The 22,394-nt window shown below is 45.7% G+C and overlaps 1 protein-coding gene across 4 annotated transcripts in view; it reads right to left on the reverse strand.

Annotated features, from left to right (window-relative positions):
- TSPOAP1 (TSPO associated protein 1) overlaps positions 1 to 22,394 on the reverse strand; it is a 3,327,443-nt gene that overhangs the window by 963,168 nt on the left and 2,341,881 nt on the right. For 2 of the 4 annotated variants that reach the window (XM_085649737.1, XM_085649736.1), the window contains 3 exons: positions 7,078 to 8,217; positions 3,550 to 3,658; positions 3,112 to 3,359 (listed from right to left, as the gene is read on the reverse strand). In XM_085649737.1, the coding sequence (XP_085505863.1) occupies positions 3,112 to 3,359; positions 3,550 to 3,658; positions 7,078 to 8,217 (1,497 nt within the window). The remainder of the gene's footprint in view (positions 1 to 3,111; positions 3,360 to 3,549; positions 3,659 to 7,077; positions 8,218 to 22,394) is intronic. The other 2 variants (XM_085649739.1, XM_085649738.1) reach the window with 1 other exon arrangement.

The following is a 22,394-nucleotide window of genomic DNA, read 5'->3' on the forward strand; positions in this document are numbered from 1 at the left end:
AGACAGCAGATGAATGTTCAATACCTGCAGTCCCAAGGGGGAGGAGACATAGTGGGTGATGAACAAATAGCGAATGAGTTTTGGAATTTTTATTTGAACTATATGAGAGCCAGGAGCTAACAGCGCAGGACATTGACACTTACTTGAAAGGGAAGAACACCCCGTGAATAGACGACGCTCAAGCAACTTCGCTAGACACCCTCATCAGGATCGAGGAGGTTATTTCCGCCATCTCCCGCCTCACATCATTTAGATCCCCGGGCCCTGCTGGATTCTCTGCCAACTTTTATAAAACATTGTCAGGTCCTGGCTCCCATCTTTATGAGACTATTTAATTCTCTTGGGGGCTCTAGCTCGGTCCCCCCGACCATGCTGGCCACATCTATTGTAGTAAGCCAGGGAAAAATAAGCAACTTTGTAGCTCTAATCACTCTATATCATTGCTAAACATAGACATCAAGCTCTTTATGAGCATTTTAGCAGCTCGGTTGGGTCCCATTATGCCGGGCATCATTGATTCTGACCAGGCAAGATTTATACAGGGTAGGTAGAGTAGTGACAACACGAAACGCATTCTGCATCTCATTGACAAGGCGGATCACACAAGCCTGGAATCCCTTCTCTTGACACTCGATGCTAAAAAAGCATTCCACAGGGCGCATTGGCAATACATGGAGCAGAGTCTGGCCCATTTTGGATTCGGTGACCACTTCAGCGCTTGGGTGACGAGTTGCTATGGTTCCCCCATGGCCACGTTAGAGTTAACGGGTCTAGTCTCCTCCCTTTCCTATAGGTAGAGGTACCAGGCAGGGGTGCCCCTTGTTACCCCTGCTATTTGCTGTGTACATAGAACCCCTAGCACAGTGGATATAATCCAAAAATTGAAGGTATTTCCTTTGGAGGTGAGAGACGTATAGTTAGCCTATATGCAGATGATATATTGGCCTCCCTAAGCAATCCTGTTACCCCTCTCCCAGCCTTTCTTGAGGGGTTATCCTTATTCGGTCTAGCATCGGGACTCCAGATAAATGTCGGGAAATCCCAGGCTATGGCCTTATCAGTCACGTGCGAACACCTGACCGTGCTGAAAGACAGCTGCCCAGTGGGTTGGGTGAAGGGGTCCCTCCCATACTTGGGGATTCAGCTGGCCCCCTCAGTAACTGAAACCACCACAACAAATTACAACACCCTCCTACGGCAAATTAAAGGCGAGCTACACAGTTGGAAGAACCATAACCACACCCTTGTGAGGTGAATCGCAACCATTCAAAATGTCCATACTACTGAAGATTTTATATCTTTTCTAGACAATTACAGTTTCCCCTCCCCAGGGGGTGCTCCCCACACTACAGAGCGAGCTTCATAGGTTTGTGTGGCTTGAGGCGAGACCTCGCATGAGGAAGAGCTTGTGTTATCTGAGGCCAGACGAGGGGAGTTGGATATCACAGCTTTGAAGAAATATTTCCAGGCAGCTCAGATGAGGTACCCAGTCGAATGGAATAGGGGGAAGTCTGAAAAACATTGGTTATTCTAAGATAGAGCAATTGCACGGCTTTCGTTTCTTAAAAGAGCAGACAGGCCGCAGAGCCTCATGGGCTCCCCCATCACCAAGATTGTGGTGGAGGTGTGGGACTCCATGGCGGACCGTGGGGGGTTCAATACGTTCCCATCCCCCATGATACCACTATTCAAAAACAGCGATTTTACCCCAGTTTTACATTGGGGGGCATTTGTGGCCTGGTATCGGACACCATGAAATGCTGCAGGCCACATGTTTGATGCGACGGGAATCCTCACATTCACGCAATTGCGTCAACAGTACAACCTGCCGGAATCTGAAAGACTCTGATACCTCAGGTGAGCCACTGGCTATTGCACCCCACCAATCTACCGACTGTTAGAAGACGCCTTACCAAGTATGAGAAATGGCTAGTCACCAAGTCCACAGATAGACGGCTGATCTCAGAACTCTAAGTCCTATTGGGCCATCCCGCCCCCACACAGTCTACACACAGTCAACGAAGGTGTCCAAAGGACCTCGGAAGGGAATTATCACCTAAAGAATGGGGGAGATATACTTCTGAGCCCGACATACTGTGAAGAACACAGCTAGAATGGAGACAGCCACTAAAATAGCAACATACTGGTATATGACTCCGGTACACCTTAACAAAGGCAATCCAGAGTGTAGCCCTGATTTTTGGAGGGGATGTAGTCAGAGAGGCATGCTTCTCCACATACTCTGGGAATGTCCGAAGATTGCAGCGTTGTGGACCCAGATACTGGACGAAATGGACACACATTTTGACACTCAGATCCCCCGGTTTCCAGTCTATATAGTCCTGGGCCTTCCCAATTCATTGACCTTCCCACTTAAATCTCGCAGAGATAGGCAGATGGGGTTAGCACTCGGAGCAGCGCTTCAGAACATTCTCACACACTGGCGGTCCTCTACTACTCGTACACATCTTGGTTGGCTCCACAGGATATCGTACATACTAGGGATGGAAAGAATGTCTGCCACCCTCACAACATCTAAGGCCTCGTTCTGCGAAATATGGTATCCATTTCTCAGTCTCTTGGCCACTGAATTCAGAGAGCTTAACTGTACCAAATACTTGTGCATCCTCCAGCTTTCTGAGATGGAGTAGCCCATGCGATGACTACAAGATGAAGAGGTATAGCTACTCCTCCCTACAACAAGGTCAACCACATTTGCACTAAGTACTGGTGGAAGTGTGTTTCGTTTCTTTGCTATTATTATGTTAAGATAACAGGTAAAATCCACATGTTAAGTTAAGAGACATCTGCAATGCAGACTGGCATATAATATATGAAAGCTAGATAAGACTGTTTTATTGGTGTATCCCATTGTCTTAGAGGCTTGTAAATAAAAGATTTAAACCATAAAAGATATTTGCAAGTGACAAAGTGTGCCCGCATCCATGGGCAAACATAACATTTATGAAGCACCTAGGATATGGACAGTGATTTATCTAGACTGGATATTGAGTCAAATAAAATGAAAAAATTCTTTAACCATAAAAAAAATAAATCCATGCAGCATAAATAGCACTATGCTAAACACACACATAACAAGAGTCTGCTCACCTTTATTATCTGCCCTTCCTTGAATGGTAGCTCCTCAAATGCAGCATCAGGGTTGGGCGACATTGTTACTGGATCATATTCAAACAGTGCCACAAAAAGGCGCAGGGAATCATCTTGGAGATACTTTTTAGAACTCCTCACCCCTTCCAGGATCGCTGGTTTAGACAATTCCAAATCTGACTCCTTCATCACCTCTAAAGTTACTTTACTCAAGCCTTCAGAAGTCACATCTTTTAAATAGTCTTGAGCTGCACAAATAAAGCAAGATAGGAAAATTGTATTTGAAAGGCAGACACTCATGAATGCATTATGGAACTTAAAGAAACCCCCTCAAGGCGAGTTATCTTTCTTCGTTAGGTGAATACACACATCATGCATAGCATTCTTTCTATCCAGGGAATTCAATTTAGAACCAAGACTATCCACTTGGAAACTCACCTTCATAAGAATAGTTTGCTTGCTGGTTTAGTTTTATTTTCCTGACTGAACTCTTTTTCAGTGGAGCACCTGTTGATGGCTGTAATCTGTAGTCTCTGCTTTGACTCCCCTAAAATGTAACACAAGGTATTGAAGCTTAGGAATAATCTTACAACTCTGCCACATTAACTGTAAACAGCTACTGCTAGCCACAATGAAGGGGACACACATACACACTTTTTCGGGTGCTGTTTCATGATACACTTTACGCCAACAGATGAAGAAACAGAAAGCTATGAATTACAATATTCCTCTTCAGTGTCAGAAATTAAAGTGGAAACTGTGAGACAGATTCACTGCACTAAATATTCACAATCTTTCTAGGATGAAAATCTCTTTGCAGGTCAGTTTGGAAACCTATTTTTATGTAGTTGATTAAATCACTTCAAGTCGGCAGCACAAAAAGAGTTAACACGATGTAAGTCCACTTCTCCATCATAGAAATCTTTTAGGAATTCCTGAACAGATATGGATATCTGCAGAATAACAAAACACTTTAGAAAAGTACAATGCGTATCTAAAGCCACTTTTTCCTATATTTTAAAGTGTAACCAAGCAAGCCTTTACATTTTTTTAAATGCCACATAAAGCAGTTTAATGCTTCTTTTTGTTAAACAAAAGCATGAAAGAAAAAGATAGGATCCACCGCTTTACAGTAAGGAAACTTGCACTGTGCTTTCAAAAAAGCTATTTTTGGACTTGACGGGTAGTTCTTTTTTTTGCAATTAGGATTCCTTACCTAGCCTGTCTTGAAATACACATTTGGATCTTAGGAAACAAGTAAAAATTCGGTGTCCCACAAGGATAGGTTGCGACTTACTTTAACATGGAATTCTCATTGACACTCATGAAAACTTGATCAGGAAACGAAAAACAAAGAGTGAAACAAAGGTGAACAGCAAGAAGATAAATGACATCTAAATAAACGGCTACTGCAATCTGTTCAACCTAAGGAGCAGTATCTTGCCTTGCAAAACTATGAACAAATGTTCAGGTAGCTGCTCTGATAATGTTACCATTAGGGATGTTTTCTAGGAATTGTAGCAAGGCTGTCCTTTATGTGGTAGAATTGTGAGGGATTTGTTTGCCTTTTGGTAGGAAGCTACTATACAGGATACCATTTAGCATGGATGTCACTATTCATGTATGGATGGCACCACAGTTTACAAAGAATGTTTGTACTTCTTAGGCTGCTTCGTTGTGTCTACATACAAAACCCCTTTTACATATGGCTGTTAAGGGACCTTCTTACTGCAGAGAATATATTTGAAAACACCTAGGAAGTGATGCACTTGGATTTACATGAAAATCTAACACCATGTGAGAAAAAAAGTGAGGGAGTTCTTAAAACAACCTTTATTCTATGGAATATCATTAGAACACATGGCATGGCTCTTACTAACTATGCATGCAAATGTGACAGCACTAGGGAAGCAACCCTCCAAAACAATGCTGTACGCTACTTTGTGCATTAGCATAAAAGGAGGATCCACGAGATGGGTATTTTGTTTAACCAAGGAACAACTCTCTTAAGAGATTTATTATCACTGGGATAGTAAAGAAGGAATCCTGGGAAAGACTCTTCATTCAGGAAGAGACTGCTGCCAAGTCACCCTTTATCACACAGAGTTGCAAGTCAGATGTTGCCAAATTTAGAATGCAGGGTAATAGCATTTCTATCTGTTATTTCATAGGCTCAACAGACTGTGTTGAAAAGCAGATTTAAGACATTTTTCACTTTAATGTGAATGATGTTATGGTGGAAGACATTTTGGCTTCTTTGAAAATATTCATACACTCTGATAACAGTTTTAAATAACCATAATGAGATTAATTTAGGAGCCAGGATATCAAGCTCAGCAATTGTATTGCAGTGCACATTTTACCCTGCATTCTGGATAGACTGTCCAGTCTGAACAGAAATCCCCTGGATGGTTTCTCTCATAGGTGCAGATGGTGTCTGAACTATGATTGGCAGGGATATTCTAAATCAGCTTTAAAGTCCTTTAAGCCAACTGATAGAGACTAACCCTATACCAGAAGACAATGAATGCTATATAAAAGGAAATTCCAACTGAATGTTAGTCAAACAGGTAAGATATTGGAAACAGCCAAGTGTGCAGGAGTCCCAGCTATGTAGAAAAAAAATAAAGAACATATTCTTTATGTAAAGCTGCAGTGCCCACTGGCCCACTTTCATTCATTTTTCATTTATAATAATCCAATAAAAAGCTACAGAGGATGTAGGCTCTGATGAATCATTAAGGTGCAACTGAATACCCTTCTAAGCTTTCTTTAAAATGTACCTTTAGATAGAAACACAAGATAGGATTTTCTCTTCTAAAGTTTAACGGAATTGGGTAAATAGGCAGAGTTATTGAGTTTATAAAACTCAGTGATTAAAACCTAACTAAACAAAAAATTTCAAATCATTGTTTTCAGGAGAATTAACTCAATTTTTTCAAATACAATGCACCAAGACTAATACTTCCCAGAACCCGCTGGGTTGTCAAATGAAAGCCCTGGATGGAAAACAGGTTATCCAGATGACCTGGAGAGATCTGGAATCTCTAGTTTCAGCAGACAACTGTATTCATGTTAGAAATGTTTCATGACTGTTGTGTTCAATGCACAGTGTTCACAAACAATTTGTCAATGTGGTGTTAATGTTTAAAATCACAAACTTCTCTTTGAAAATAAAGGGATCCCAGAATATAAAAAAAATTGTAGCCTTTTTTTTAAAATGGTTCTCAGTTCAATCTTCCACACTCACAAGTCATATTGGATACCCAGGCATGGAGCTTGTTTTTATACGAATACAATGTACAATATGTATTTGCTCAGCCAGAATCAATTAACTGTCATGAAAAATCGAGTACTGAAATGAAATAACGCTCCTTGCGAAGAAATTGGCGAGGCCAATAAAGTCAGAGATGGAAAGCATTTACAGATGAATTCTGAAGATACTTGAAGGGAAAAATCACAACTGAATCACAAAATATCACATTCTAAGCAGGCAGTAAGGAATGAATGGAATATGTCAATCACTAATGGTTAATTAACAGTATTTTCTGGGTGCAAAACCAATAGATTGCTAGCTTCTAGTTAAGTGAATGTTAACAAACACCGATACTGCCTTGTAATTTGTGGTGATCCATTTGTGATGACCCAGGAATTAAGAAGTCCGAGGTAATCAGGTTTAGTGGCTCCTTCCGATCTAATGGACATTTATTTTGAAGAGGAATATTGCATGTTTAATGTCTATATGTTTATTTGCAAAGCACTAAAAGCCGTGGACAATGAGCAACACACATGGAAGCGTACATGTATATGGATGACAAACAACAGAAAGTGTGTCGTATTAACCACAACTAATTAATTGCTGCAGAAGATCGAAAAAACAAACTTGGGTTTGGATGATTATGGGTGTGTGATGGAGTCATGGTTACTAAAAGCTGCATCCGAAGCCTGGGAAGAGTGAGGGCTTACACATATCCTGGAATGCAGTGCCACATCAGGATTCTCCTTCTCATGTCGCTCATGCCTTTCTTTGCAAATTATTTTATTGTGTTCCCTTCTCCATTCCTGATCTTCTGGACCTCTCCCGGTGTCAAAGAAGTTAATCTGTGACCGTGCCACCCTACTCCAAACAGAGGTTGCTGCATTTTCACAACTGACACACACACTTCCATCATATTCCACAGTTCCTGGCTCTGTTAGCTCCTTCCTTTTCTGCATGGACAGAGTTGAATCAAACTGGCTCAAATAACTAGTACAGCTTTCATGTTCTGCCTGGTATCCCTTTAATCGACAGTCTGGCCTCTGTTGGCTCAAAGACTTAGATGTGTTGACCAGACCATCTTCATCTTCAATATCATACTCAATATCAATTTCCATTCCTTCTGTGAAAAAAGAGCTGGATGCTTTAAATGTGGGTTTGGTGAGGCAAGAAGAATGCTTATGACAGGATTTGTGAGATGCACCTTGCCTTCCCTTCGCAATGTCTAAGTCATCCTTTGGAAAGTCACAGGCCCCTGAGGTAACCGTTTCATTAAGGCCATGCATTTTTCGCCTGTTGCCTCCTGGCTGATTGCAACTGCTCAACAAGCGACTGCAATGCTCCTTTACAAATGTCCGAGATTTCCTGGAACTCTCAAATCGGCCTTTGGGCTGTTCTTTGGTATAACAATCTTTATTTTTGTGGCACGTTGCAATTTCAGCTGAAGAACATTTAACACTATTTTCTTGCTGATCACACATATAGGCATTTTTTCTCGGGCACCAATCTGGCTGTGGGACAATTTGCTCGTCTGGATACAATTTCTGTAACTGTCCCTCACCAGAAGCCCCAGGTAAGGAATTTTGATCTGGCTCACAGACATTCGTTTTTGGAACTTGTTGCGGAATTCTTAATAAGGCCATGTCCTCTGCTATGTAATGATTTTGACTCTCCTTGCTGCAACTTGGATTAACGTAGGCTTCTTGGGGTGCAAAGCCTTCATCATCATCTTCTTCCTCTTCAGTTACTTCAGGAATGCTGAACAGTTTCTTACTACAATGCTTCTGAAGTGGCAACTCCAGAAACGATTCCAAAATTTCCTCATCGCTGTCTGTTTCACAAGAGTCAAGCTTTATATAGACATCATATGGGGTTGGTAGTGGGTAGGTGCCCAAAATTAAATATAAGAAAAAGAGAAGAGAAACAAAATCCATTAACCTACAGCAAGAATACCCACTATCAGTATAAAATAGGGAACACGAGGCAACCTCTCAGAAGCACTGTCACAGAATATCGAAACAACAGTAATGCTACCAGAAAACATGTTGCACATCAGCTTACAAAGAAGGATAACCTCATAAGCTACAAAAACTGAGTACTCACTAGATTTTACAGAGAAAGACTCATATGAACAAGAACAGACATTTGCTTGGTTTTGAATATTTCTAAACTCAATTAAACAAATACAACAATCAAATATACAATACTTGCCTCTAACTTCACTTTTCAAGTGCTCATAATTGTTAGAATGTTATTTCATTTTTTTATATTTTAGGCAAGGATCAAAGCTTAGCATCAAAGGTGGAGGCAAGAGGGTCAACTGCCAGCACAGGATCCCTCCTTCTGCATCTTCATATGAAAACAGGAGAAAGTTACCTTTTTGGAGACTCTGTTACATTTAGGGCAAGATGTATGACCATTTTGCGATCGCAACATCGGTCGCAAACCGATTTTTTCATGCAAAATTAGCCGTGCGCAATGTACAAAAGACCAGTCAAAAACCACACCACTTTGCGATGTGAATAAATACCGACTCGCAATAAATGTGACTTGTATTTACGGTCAGATAATAGCGACTGCAATTTGCGAGTCGTTAATTTAAATGTACAAACCATTTGCAAATAGTGAAAATGCACAAAAAAGCCCATTTGCTCATGCAATTTAACACTAACCAGAACCAGGTGGTACCCAGCCCCAACCTATCAAAACAGACCAAGAATGCATCAGAACTCTTTCCACAATGGCTGCCCTGTATGTGTGTGCGAGGAGGATGCGGATACTGGCAGCTCAGCAGAGGAGGGGGAGACAGGAGAGGAGTTTCAGAGACAGGTTGACATTGTTTGAGAAGACAGAGGAAGAGATGTATGACCAGTACAGGCTGAGTAGAACTATCATCCTAGAACACATAGATACCTTGGAGCCACAATTGGAAAGTAAAACCCTGCGCAACAATGCAATCCGCACACATGTGCAGGTGTTGTGCTCCCTCCACCTATTGGCCAGAATGTCATTGCAGTGCCAGATGGTGAGTTGCAGAGTGTGCTTTCGTGTATCTTTCGCAATTTCCTAGATGCTGTGCTACACCACATCCATCAATGCATCTACCTGCCAGGGGATGATGAGGAACTTGAAACTACAAAACTGGAATTTTACAGAATAGCAAAGTTTCCACAGGTCATAGGGTGCATAGATGGGACCCATGTGCCCATATGTTCCCCATCCCGCATAGAATACATATTCCGTAATAAGAAAAGCACACATTCCCTCAACATCCAAGTTATCTGTGACGCAAACATCATCATCACAGACATTGTTGCAAAATATCCTGGAATCACCCGTGACTCTTCAGACACAGTGGCATATACCAGAAATTAGAAAGAGGTGACTTTGATGAAGGATACCTACTAGGTACTGAATGCTCTTGTCCACAGCGACATGTATTTGCAGTGCAATATCTGCCTCTATGTTGTCTCACCATCATATATCTCTCACCAGGGGACAGTGCGTATGTCCTGCAGCCATGGATGCTCACACCGTACCTGTCTTCCAACAACGCACATAAAACGGGTGTTTGAAATGGGATTTCTGGTTGGCCAGGCAGAAACCACCACTCTAGTCAGGGGAAGGGAGTTACACACTGATGATAACCCCTGCTCAACCCCTTGGTAGCCTGGCACGAGCAGTCAGGCTTATCCCAGAGGCAATGTGTAAAGCATTTGCGCAACACACACACACACACACAGCAGCAACACACTAGGCAAACTACAAAAGGAACAAGTTACTTACCTTCGGTAACGATGTATCTGTAAGAAACATTAGTTAGTTAGATTCCTCACCTTAGAATATTCCCAGGCGTCAGGCTGGATCCAGAAAGATTTTTGTAGCAATACCCCTTGCGCGTCGCTAGGCGTCGTCTGCGGCTCCGCGTCTGTCGTTGGCGTCGTGCGCCGGAATGACATCGTCGGAGTACTTAGACGCTGCCCTCTCGCGCTGACGTCAGTTCTTGTACATAGCTTTCCGCGCCAGGAACGCAGAGCCATGCAAGAGACCGACACTGGTGCCAAAAAATCTAGGGCCCTGAACAGGATGACCTTAACCCTAGATATCAGTTCGCAGAGCGGGGAGGATGGGTGGGTCGGTAAGGAATCTAACTAACTAATGTTTCTTACAGATACATCGTTACCGAAGGTAAGTAACTTGTTCATCTGAAAGAAACACGTTAGTTAGATTCCTCACCTTGGAATAGATACCCCAGCAATACCAACCCCGGTGGAAGGTCTGCGAACCAAGATCACACTAGAAAGTCCTGGAGAACAGAACGGACAAAGAAGCCGTCTCTCCGGACTTGGCTGTCAAGGCAATAATGCTTGGTAAAGGTATGTATCGAGGACCACGTAGCTGCCAGACAGTTATCCTGCAAAGGGACTCCCCGTCCCAGAGCAGTGGTGGCTGCTGTCGCCCGAGTAGAATGGGCAGGCAGCCCCACAGGAGGCTCCTTTTTAGCCAAGGAGTAACAGGCTTTAATAACAGACCGACCTACCGAGAGAGTTGTGAACAGCCCGACCTTTCTTGGCGCCCACATAGCCAACAAAGAGTTGATCAGCCACCGGGAACTGTTGTGTGTGCTTCAGATAGAACAAGAGTGCACGTTTTCGGTCCAGACGGTGGAGCCTCTCTTCCTCTTTCGAAGGATGAGGAAAGAAGGTGGGCAAAGTGATGGTCTGCCCGATGTGGAAGGGCGTGACAACCTTGGGCAGAAAAGAAGGACGGGTCCTTAACACCACCGTGTCCGGATGAACAGAAAGGAAAGAAGGTTTAGAAGAAAGAGCCTGGAGCTCACTCACTCTTCTGGCAGAGGTGATAGCAACCAGGAAAGCAGTCTTTAAGGTGAGAAGACGTAAAGGACAGTTGTGAAGCGGCTCAAAGGGAGCGCACATCAAATAAGTCAACACAAGATTCAAGTCACACTGGGGCATTATAAAGGGGACTGGAGGGAACGTGTGTGTAATGCCTCTCAAGAAACGACTAACAACAGGGGACTTGAAAAGAGAAGGCTGATCTGGAAGCCTTAAAAAGGCGGAAATGGCTGAGATAGCCCTTGATAGTGCCCAGGGCAGAGCCCTGCTGGGCCAGAGAAAGGGGGAACAGAAGAACTTCTGAAAGAGGGGCAGAAAGGAGAGCCACAGCCTTCGCTCTGCACCATGCCACAAACGTATTCCACATGCAGGTGTATACCGTTTTAGTGGAGGGACGCCTGGCTGCAAAAATAACATCACAGACTTCGGCAGGAAGGTCAAAAGCTGTCAACTGTCGCCACACAATCTCCACGCATGGAGGTGGAGGCTGGACAGGTTCAGGTGAAGGACCGTCCCCTGCTGCTGCGACAAAAGATCCTCCCGAAGAGGCAGTCGGATCGGAGGACAGATTGCCAGACTGAGTAGCTCGGAATACCATACACTTCTTGCCCAATCCGGAGCTACAAGAATGACTTGGGCCCGGTTGTGCCTGATCTTCTTCAGCACTCAGGGCAGAAGTGGTATAGGTGGAAAGGCATACAACAGACCGCAACTCCACTCGTGACGAAAAGCGTCTCCGAGTGAGTGCTGCCTTGGAAATTCCAACGCGAAGAATTGATGACATTGTACGCTCTCTTCGGTGGCGAATAAATCTAACCAAGGCTTTCCCCACTGCAGAAAGAGTCCTTGCACCACGTATGAGGTCAGACGCCATTCGTGATCCAACATACATCTGCGGCTGAGTTCATCCGCCCTGACGTTCAGGGAGCCTGCCAGGTGTTAAACCACCAGAGACATGCCCGATGTTCCAGCCATGTCCAGAGGCGCAGAGCCTCCTGACATAGGGTTCACAACCACACCCTGCCCTGTTTGTTGCAATACCACATGGCGGTGGTGTTTTCTGTGAACACCTGCTCGACCTGTCCCCAGACAAAAGGAAGGAAGGCTTTCAGAACAAGTCGGATCGCCCGCAGCTCCAGAAGGTTGATGTGGAGCCGGGATTCCGCCGGAGACCAGAGGCCTCTGATCTCCGCCCCAGCACCGGTTTGAACCGGACTATGCATGGGACACCTTGTGTGCCCCAGGCAGTGTCTCGTTTCATTCATCCCTCCCTGCCCCAATACACTAAGGCCTGTCTAGGGTGGTGCTAGCACCTCCTAAGGCAGGAAACCTATTGTCCAAGCATCCCTCGCTGGAAGGACTCCCAGCAGCAGGAGGTCAGACTTGTGCCTGTGGCAGCAGCATCCATTTTGTGATTAACTTTAACCGGGTAGTAGGTCTTCAACATGTCTTCTCTTTCTAGAAGGGAGGAATACTATCCTCATCGCCAGAAATGGTGTGGGGGTAGTATTCCAAAGTGTTAGACACCTTACACGACATGTTTTGATAAAGCCAAACCATAGTTACCATAACCGCGAGGATTATAAGGCACTTTAAGAGTATATGGTAGGCGATATCATAGAACAGCTATAAGGACATGGTTCCGAAAGCTGCAGACAGGCTCAGCTCATGCTAGAGCACCATCTCACATGTTACCAAGCACTCTGCCTTCAGGATTGTTAAGGCCTGCCATAGGAGTGACTGATAGGTTACCCATGTGTCTATATATAAGGTAGGTATAGGAATACTACACCTAAGCAAGGGGTGATTACACGACCTTGCCCCAGCTGAGTGATCAGCCAGTTGTGTCATAATGGAAGGCCAGCCAGGGGTGGCATAATACATGCTGCAGCCCCTGGTAGGCCTAGGGTTCACCTATGCCCTGGGTACCTAAGGTACACGGTACAGGGCCCTAGAAGGTGATCCTTACCAATTGGGTTATGTACCTAAAGTACATGGTATGAATTTAGAGAGAGAACAGCTGGGCTGTGGGTATGATTAGCAGGCCCACAGCCACATCTAAGTCGAAAACCAGTGAAGCAAAAAGTGGGGGTGAACATAGAAAGCAGACCCTACTCTCCTACATATATGATTTTATATATTAATATATATATATATATATAGATATATATATACTTTTTTTTTTATGTTTTCCGGGGTCCCTCAACATGGGCAGAAATATTCAGTGCTTATGACTATTGATGAGGATCACCTGGAAGAGAACTAGTATCTTAGCAATTATAATATATAACAAAAGTAAATAAATAAATTACATAAAATCTCTCTACCACCTTTTTTTATATAACACCCTGATATTCAGATATCAAGCTCTTTGAACGGCAATGATCTTTCTCCCTTACTGAATTATTATCTGCCAAAAGTGCTCTGTTCCATTGTACTCCTTGTACACATCCTTTCGCCACCTTGTTCATAACTTCTGCCAACCCATTTGCTTGAGGATGGTAAAGTGTGTTGATGTATAATTCCCAAGCCTTACAAGAACTCATGCATTTCCTGTGAAGTGAACTTAATACCATTGTCCGGAACAATTTCCTTAGGGATACCTTCCACAGAAAATCTCTCTTTCTAGAAATCAAGCGCTGTCCTAGAAGTGACAACATTAAGACATTTTGCTACAACCCACTTAGTGGAAAATCCAACACAGTGCTGATCTTAACCCTAGGAGCTTTGCTCTCACAGCCAAGTGGCCTACTTGTGGAGCAGTCCCTGAACGAAGGCCCCCTTTTTTTCTTTAACCATTTTATTAGATTTTCCACATTGTAGGATCATTGTACACAGATTATGCATGTCGCTGACAGAAATTACAAAGGTATAGAGTTTTTATCCCAAGTAGGTGGGAGTATAATAGAAAACAAGGAAACTGACAATGCGATAACAACATATCAAGTTGTACGTAAGTCGTGCCTCCTCCCCGGAGGTGGACTGCTCTCTCTGTTGTGTCTCATGGTGGAAATAATTAAAGGAGAAAAGAGGGTAAAGGGGTATTTGATCTGTTAACAAGTTGTACTGACCAAAGGCCCCCTTAACCCCCTTAGCACAATTGGCTAACATTGGGCCCCTGCACTCCGCACCCTGCCGCCCCAGTGATGCTGGTGGTGCAATTTGAGTGCCTACATAGACCTTGGGGAACCTTGGTCTTAACCACCAAAACTCCCACTCATGAGTCGATTGCTTACCTGTGAAACCAATATCCATTTTTCTCCCATATGAATCAATGTTACAAGTTTTGCTCCTAAAATGTTTTAAGTGTTGAACTGATGTTTTGTATGGTGATAAAGTAACTACACTGCAAATCTCAAAAGTCTCACTTACGTTGTATTGTAAGATCACCGGCGTGGTATCTATAAATACCATCCTGAGTAGTTGGTGTAATGCAAAAGTAAACAAAAGAGATGCTGGACGGAGCGCTGAAACTTTTCAGACTCTCACCCCCAGTCACAGATCTGGGCTGAATCCATCATCGTTCTTTAGCTCACATTGCCACCCCAGTTCAGACAAAGCTATATGCACATCAGTCCTAGGATGCTTGTTTGCGGTCCAGGGAGGACTTGGCTTGGCAGTTCGGGCTGGACTGTTCACATCAGGCACAGGGTCAAGACTGATTTGCATATGACCAGGTCTAAACTGGGGTGGCATGGTGAGCAAAAGAATGTTGGATGTAACCCAGATCTCTTGACTGGGGTGAATGGTTTGATTTCTTCTGCATTCCATCCATCAATAGTGTGTCTTTTGCTTTCTCGCCCTAAGTGCACCAGGTATGCCCAGAAGTGGGTCCTGGGCTCATTGTGCCAATGGAATCAATCTATCCTGGCTGAAGAGGGGTGAAACCCCAAAACCGGTCCTAGGATGCTTGTTTCCGGTCCAGGGAGGACCTGGCTTGGCAGTTCAGGCTGGACTGTTCCCATGAGGCACATGGTCAAGACTGATTTGCATATGGCCAGGTCTAAACTGGGGTGGTGTGGTGAGCAAAAGAATGATGAATTTAACCCAGATCTCTTGACTGGGGGTGAAGAACAAGTTACTTACCTTCGGTAACAATGTATCTATAAGAAACATTAGTTAGTTAGATTCCTCACCTTAGAATATCCCTAGGCGTCAGGCTGGATCCGGAAAGATTTTGTCAGCAATACCCTTGCGCGTCGCTAGGCGTCGTCTGCGGCTCCGTGTCCTCCGTCGGCGTCGTGATCACCGGGATGACGTCGTCGGAGTACTTAGACGCCACCCTTGTGCGCTGACATCAGTTCTTGTACATAGCTTTCCGCGCCAGGAACGTAGAGCCATGCAAGAGACCGACACTGGTGCCAAACATTTTTAGGGCCCTGAAAAGGGATGCCCTCAACCCTAGATATCGGTTCGCAGAACGGGGAGGATGGGTGGGGCGGTGAGGAATCTAACTAACTAATGTTTCTTACAGATATATCGTTACCAAAGGTGAGTAACTTGTTCATCTGAAAGAAACACGTTAGTTAGATTCCTCACCTTAGAATAGATACCCCAGCAGAACCAACCCCAGTGGTGGGTCTGTGAACCAAGATCACACTAGAAAGTCCTGGAGAACAGAACGGCCAAAGAAGCCGTCTCTCCGGACTTGGCTATCCAGGCAATAATGTTTGGCAAACGTGTGCAGCGAGGCCCATGTTGCTGCCTGACAAATGTCCTGCAAGGGGACTCCCCGGCCCAGGGCAGTGGTCGCCGCTGTGGCCCTAGTGGAATGGGCCCTCAGCCCGACAGGAGGTTCCTTTTTAGCTAAGGAATAACAAGCCTTGATACACAAAACAACCCACCGAGAGATGGTTCGCTTGTGCACCGCCCGCACCCTCGTAATACCCACGTAGCCAAAGAGTTGGTCGTCCACCCGGAACTGCTTGGTGCGGTCCAGATAGAAGGACAGTGCCCGTTTTGGGTCCAGACGGTGGAGCCTCTCTTCCTCTTTCGAGGGATGCGGAGGCAGAAAGAAGGTGGGCAATGTAACCGACTGTCCGATGTGAAAGGCAGTTACCACCTTAGGGAGAAAGGAAGGATGAGTCCTGAGAACAACTTTGTCCGGAAGGACAGAAAGGAAAGGAGGCTTAGAAGAGAGAGCCTGGAGCTCACTCACCCTTCTAGCAGAGGTGATGGCAACCAGGAAAGCAGTCTTACGAGTTAGAAGACGAAGGGGACAATTATGAAGTGGCTCAAAGGGAGCGTATATCAGATAGGTCAATACTAGATTTAAATCCTACTGAGGCATTACGAAAGGGACAGGAGGAAACATGTGATTAATGCTGTTAAAGAATCGCGAAACAACAGGGGATTTGAAAAGAGAAGGCTGATCAGGAAGCCGTAAGAAAGCAGAAAAAGCTGAAAGATATCCCTTGAGGGTGCCCAGAGCAGAGCTGTGCTGGGCCAGGGAAAGTAGAAAGAGAAGAACCTCAGAAAGAGGGGTGGAAAGGGGATCCACAGCCTTTGCTGTGCATCATGCCACAAATTTGCTCCACCTGCAGGCGTATACCGATTTTGTGGAGGGACGCCTGGCTGCCAGAATAACATTACAGATTTCAGGAGGCAAGTCAAATGGCATCAACTGCCGCCGCTCAATCTCCACGCATGGAGGTGGAGGCTGGACATGTTCCGGTGGAGGACCGTCCCCTGCTGCTGCGACAGAAGGTCCTCCTGAAGAAGCAGTCGGATCGGGGGATCGAGCGATAGACTGAGTAGCTCGGGATACGAGTACCTTCATGCCCAATCCGGAGCCACTAAGATGACTTGGGCCCGGTCGCGCCTGATCTTCTTCAGCACTCTGGGCAGAAGTGGTATAGGCGGAAAGGCGTACAACAGACCGCAACTCCACTCGCGACGAAAAGCGTCTCCGAGCGAGTGCCGCCTTGGAAACTCCAGCTCGCAGAACTGCTGACATTGCGCGTTCTCTTCGGTGGCAAATAGATCTAACCAAGGCTCTCCCCATTGCTGAAAGAGGCCTTGCGCCACGTCCGAGTTTAGACGCCATTCGTGATCCATCATGCACCGGCGGCTGAGTTCGTCTGCTCTGGCGTTCAGAGAGCCCGCCAGATGTTGAACCACCAGGGTGACGCCCTGATGTTCCAGCCATGTCCAGAGGCGCAGAGCCTCGTGACAAAGGGTCCACGACCCCACCCCGCCCTGTTTGTTGCAATACCACATGGCGGTGGTGTTGTCCGTGAACACCTGCACTGCACTTCCCCGGACAGAGGGAAGGAATGCCTTCAGTGCAAGTCGGATCGCCTTCAGCTCCAGAAGGTTGATATGGAGCAAGAAATAGGCACAGTCGTTCTTCCCCCTCCCCCGGTGAGGGATTCAGAAAGCCCACTAGGAACCAAGGATTACAATTTTATGTAAACTTATGGGTAATGGCAGCCCAGAATCGGCATGCCAATGCCCCCACCCATCCAAAAAATAGCCAGTCTTTTTGTCCCCCGTAGGGCAATAGCCCCTGATCTGCCCCCCAGGGGGCAGAAATTCCACTAAGCACCAGAGAGTATTTATTTTAGCCAAAGTAGGGGTGGGGGCAGCCCAGAAAGGGCATGCCAATGGGGGCAGCCCAGAAAGGGCATGCCAATGCCCCCACCCCACTAACAAACAAATGGATAGCCTTTCTGCCTCCCAGGGGCATATGAGGGCAATAGCCCCTGATCTGCCTCCCGGGGTTGGGGGGCAAGGACTATTTGTTTTATTTTTGTATTTCAGGGACAGGGCTGCCCAGAATGAGGATGCCAATGCCCCCGCCCTCCCCACAAAAATAGCCACAGATGTTATGTTATGTTAGGTAATTTTGTATAGCGCAGCTGCCTCAGTGAAGAGGCGTCCCGGCGCTTGCAGCAGTGTCTGTAGAGAGCTAGAGCTAGACCGTAGGAAATAGAAAGGTTTTGATAGCCTTACAGAAGGACAACAGACAATCTAGCCGACGAATCTGGACAGGGAGGTAGTTCCATAGTTTGACGGCAAGGTTCCGAAACAAACGGCCCCCCGCTCTGAGGCGCTTCACCCGGGGGACTATTGCCAGGAATTGCTCAGCAGAGTGTAACTGGCTTGTGGGTACATAGGGTACCAACAGATTAGACAGAATCTTGGGGGAAGACAGCTTTAAGGTTTTGAAGATAAGGCATAATGCTTTGAATAGGTTCCTTTGAGGCATGGACAGCCAGTGTAGGCGCCGCATGGCACCCGTCACAGAGCAAGTTCTGGGGAGTCTCAACAGGACTCGGGCAGCTGCGTTCTGGACTCGCAAAAGGCGAGTGACTTCCGCCTTGTTGGCACTTAACATAAGTGAGTTAGCATAGTCTAGTCTGGACAGAATAGTCACCTGGACTATCAACTGGCAGGTAGGTGGATCAAAGAAGCCCAACAAGGGCCTCAAGCCCCTGAGGAGACCAAAGCAGGTACCAGCGATCCTCTTAGTATGCTCCTGAAACCCAAGAGTAGAGTCAAACCAGACCCCTAGATTTTTTACTGCCGACTTAGGGGTGGGGGCACTGCCCAAAGACGCCAGCCACCAATGCTTGCTCCAGAGCCCCTTATCTCTCCCCACCAATAGCACTTCTGACTTGTTGGCATTAAGTTGAAGGCAGTTGGTGGTCATCCAGTGTGCGACCGCCGCTAAGCCGCCCCGAAATTGCGCAGCACCCCGAGTATGGTCATCAGAGAGGGCCACCACCAGCTGCGTATCATCGGCGTACGAGACCATGGTCAAGCCATGATCCCTCGCCACCTCCGCCAGGGGTTGAACATAGAGGTTGAACAGGACAGGGCTTAATGCCGAGCCCTGGGGAACCCCCTGCTTGATGACATGAGCATGTGAGAGGAAGGGGGGGACCGAAACCTGGAATGATCTGTCAGATAGAAAGGAGCAAAACCACTCCAGGGCCGGACCCACCACCTCCGCCTCCTCTAGGCGACGCAGAAGGATCTGATGGGAGACCGTGTCAAACGCGGCGCTAAGGTCGAGCAGTATGAGGGCCGCAGTTTGTCCCTCATCCAGGATGGTCTGTAGATGTTCACTCACTGCTAAAAGCGCGGTCTCGGTGCTATGACCTAAACGGAAACCATTCTGGGAGCGGTCCAAGGCACCAGTGTTGTAGTAGTAGTAGTAGTATAACTTTATTCGATAACATTTTTCATCATAAAAGTAAACAATAATCATAACATATAAAAATATCACAATGCAAGAAAATGCAATTAAAACACATCAGACTTAATATACAATATACATCATAAACTACACACTTCCCAAATTATTCTATATGCCAGTAACAACCCATAAACATAAGAACTTCCATCTGACCTATAAGTTAAGATGGGGCTTGAGTTTCCTCATGCGTATCTTCCAAGCACTTCCAATAAATTTGGCTACGCCACACACCATCGAGGAAGAAGACGTGTCAGTACAAAGGACCCGCAGGGCCATTACATGGCATCTAAGGCCCAATCCCTTACATAGAGGTTTTAGCCATATCCTCCTAGCCACCCTATAGGCTGGGCAGGCAAACATGAGGTGCGCCACAGACTCTAAAGGGGCTGCACAACACGGACAAGCCTTGGATAAGCCTCTTTGATTATTCCACCCAGAAGTAAAAACATTTACAGGGAGAATCTCAAACTTAACTTTTAGGTACAGTGATCTATCCAAGGGTTTCTCAATAAAATCAAGAAGTGGTTCGAATAACCTGGACCATTTAAACTCTAAGAATCGCTCAGTGAGAGAACCCCCTGCACCTCTGCTTAGGGCCTCCCGCTGGATCCAATCCCAATACAACTTCTTAATAACTAACTTGGGTGGCGGGGATTGGCTCTTCCAAAGATCACTCAAGCCTATTTGTCCAACCAGCTGCCTCAGATTACACAGCCACTTAATCCTATTACCTCTATCAAGCAAGATAAGTTCATCTAAGGCAGCTGCGTAATATTTGAGCTATTCAGTCCTTCTCAATTGAACCCAAAAGAATAGAGGGCGAAGGCGCACTATTTCTTTAAGAGGTCTCCTGCCCATATCTAAACGTAGTGGAATTAATGGGGTGGAAACTGGTAAGGCAACCAAATCCCTCAAGAACTTGTTTTCTAAGGTAATTAGCTCCGGGATGTTCTCGAACCCCCAGAGTTCAGAACCATATAGAGCAGTTGGTAGTACTTGGCCTTCATAAATTGCAAGAGTGGGTGCCACAGGTTTACTCGTGGAAGCCCTATGCTCTCGCAACACCGCCCCAGCAACTCTTTTGAAGTTTAATAGCATTTTGGCCATATGGTCATTCCAGCTCATCCGGCTGTTCACCCTAACACCCAGATAGTCAAAGGAATCCACCATCTCCAAAGACTCTCCATTTAGCATGAGGTTGTTCTTAAATCTTTTGGAAGGTGAAAGGGACATAAGCTTATTTTTAGAAGTGTTTATTGTGAGTCCCCTGTCATTACAAAACTCACTAAAGCGGTGCAAAAGCTTTTGGAGGCCCGCTGGGGTTTTCGAGATCAGAATGGTATCGTCCGCGAAGAGTAGGGTTGGGGTTTTTTCCCCTGCCAGGGACGGTGCATCTACCGGTTCTTCCCTCAGGTAGTCCACCACACCATTCATGAATAGGGAGAATAAGGTCGGCGCCATAACACATCCCTGGCGAACTCCCCGCCTCAACGGCACCCTCTCAGTCAATTGTCCCTGGGTGCCCCATCTGATCCTCGCATAGTTTCCCTCGTGGAGTTTCACAATGAAATCCAACAGTGGACCTGGGAAGCCCATCTTCTCCAGGATATCCCACAGCCTAGCTCGAGGGACCAGGTCAAACGCCATCCTGAGATCTATGAAGGCCAGGTAAATACTACCATGATTAATTGTCACCGACTTCCAATAGATCGCAAAAAAGCGGAAGACCTGGTCCATCGTACCCACTTTTTTCCGAAAACCGGCCTGGAAGTGGGAAAGAACCTGCTCCTCCTCCATCCATGCACCCACCCGCAAGATGATGACCCTGCCAACCACTTTCTGGATCACGTCAATCAGACTGATCGGTCTGTAATTAGCAGGGTCATCTCTAGCTCCCTTTTTATAGACAGTAATCACCTCCGCACCCTTCCACGAGTCCGGGATGGGGTAGCCCTTAGAGATTAAATTCATTATTAATGCAATAAGTGCAGCCCAGGCTGTGGGTTCTTCCAAAAGAAGATCCCCCGGGATACCGTCTTGACCAGCAGCCTTCTTCGGGGTCAGATGTCTTATAGCCAATACTACTTCACAAGTCAAAAATGGCTCCTCGAGCGTTGAGGAAAGCGGGTCCCGTCTGGCTGGATCGGAAGAAATAAAATTAGTTTTAGTTGCATCCATACCGCCATATATAGCAGAAAAATGGGAATGCCATTGTTGGCTGGTAATGTGATTAACTAATGGAGGCCTGCTATACTGTCTGGCCTTATTAATCAGTTCCCAAAACAGCGAGGCGTTTTTCCTTTTGGATGCATTTTTAAGGTCCTGCCAGTGCTGTTCCTCCCACTCTTTTTTAGCCCGCACTTGTTCTTTCGCGTACTCCTTCCTAGCTACTCTGACTAAGAGTTGATTCTTTTTACGTAGGGCAGCAGTTAATTCCCGTCTTTTAGCCCGGCACTTTACAGAGTACCAGGGATTACTAGGTTTAGGGGGTTTTGTTGTGGAGCTCTGAATTAAAAAGTGTTTGCCAACTTCCTCAATGGCATTTTTATATATCTGAGGAAAAAGCGACTCCTGAGCATCCCCTGTTCCCAAGGCTAATCCCGCCAACTCACTAGTCAGTTCTTCAACGTGCGCCTTAATCTTTACCAATTTATCTGGGTGGGAGATAATCTTGTCCCATTTCAACCTTCGATTGCCATTGTATGGGACCACCTCATTTGTTAGCCTCAGTGGGACTAGCTTCGGGCCTCTTATTAAGTTATTCCACCCTAGCTTCAAACATAAGGGGTTATGATCACTATCCTGCGTAGGGACCACCTCCATATCTACTAGGTCCCGCCACATAGTGACATCCAGTAAGATATAATCAATTCGGGACGGGCCACTAAGTCTATTAAACGTCATGGCACCATCCCAGTCAGAAAGTGATCTACCATTCAATGCCCTTAGTATAAAATCAACAGTAAGA

The sequence above is a fragment of the Triturus cristatus genome, chromosome 3_2 (assembly GCF_964204655.1).
Source record: "Triturus cristatus chromosome 3_2, aTriCri1.1, whole genome shotgun sequence".
NCBI lineage: Eukaryota > Metazoa > Chordata > Amphibia > Caudata > Salamandridae > Triturus > Triturus cristatus.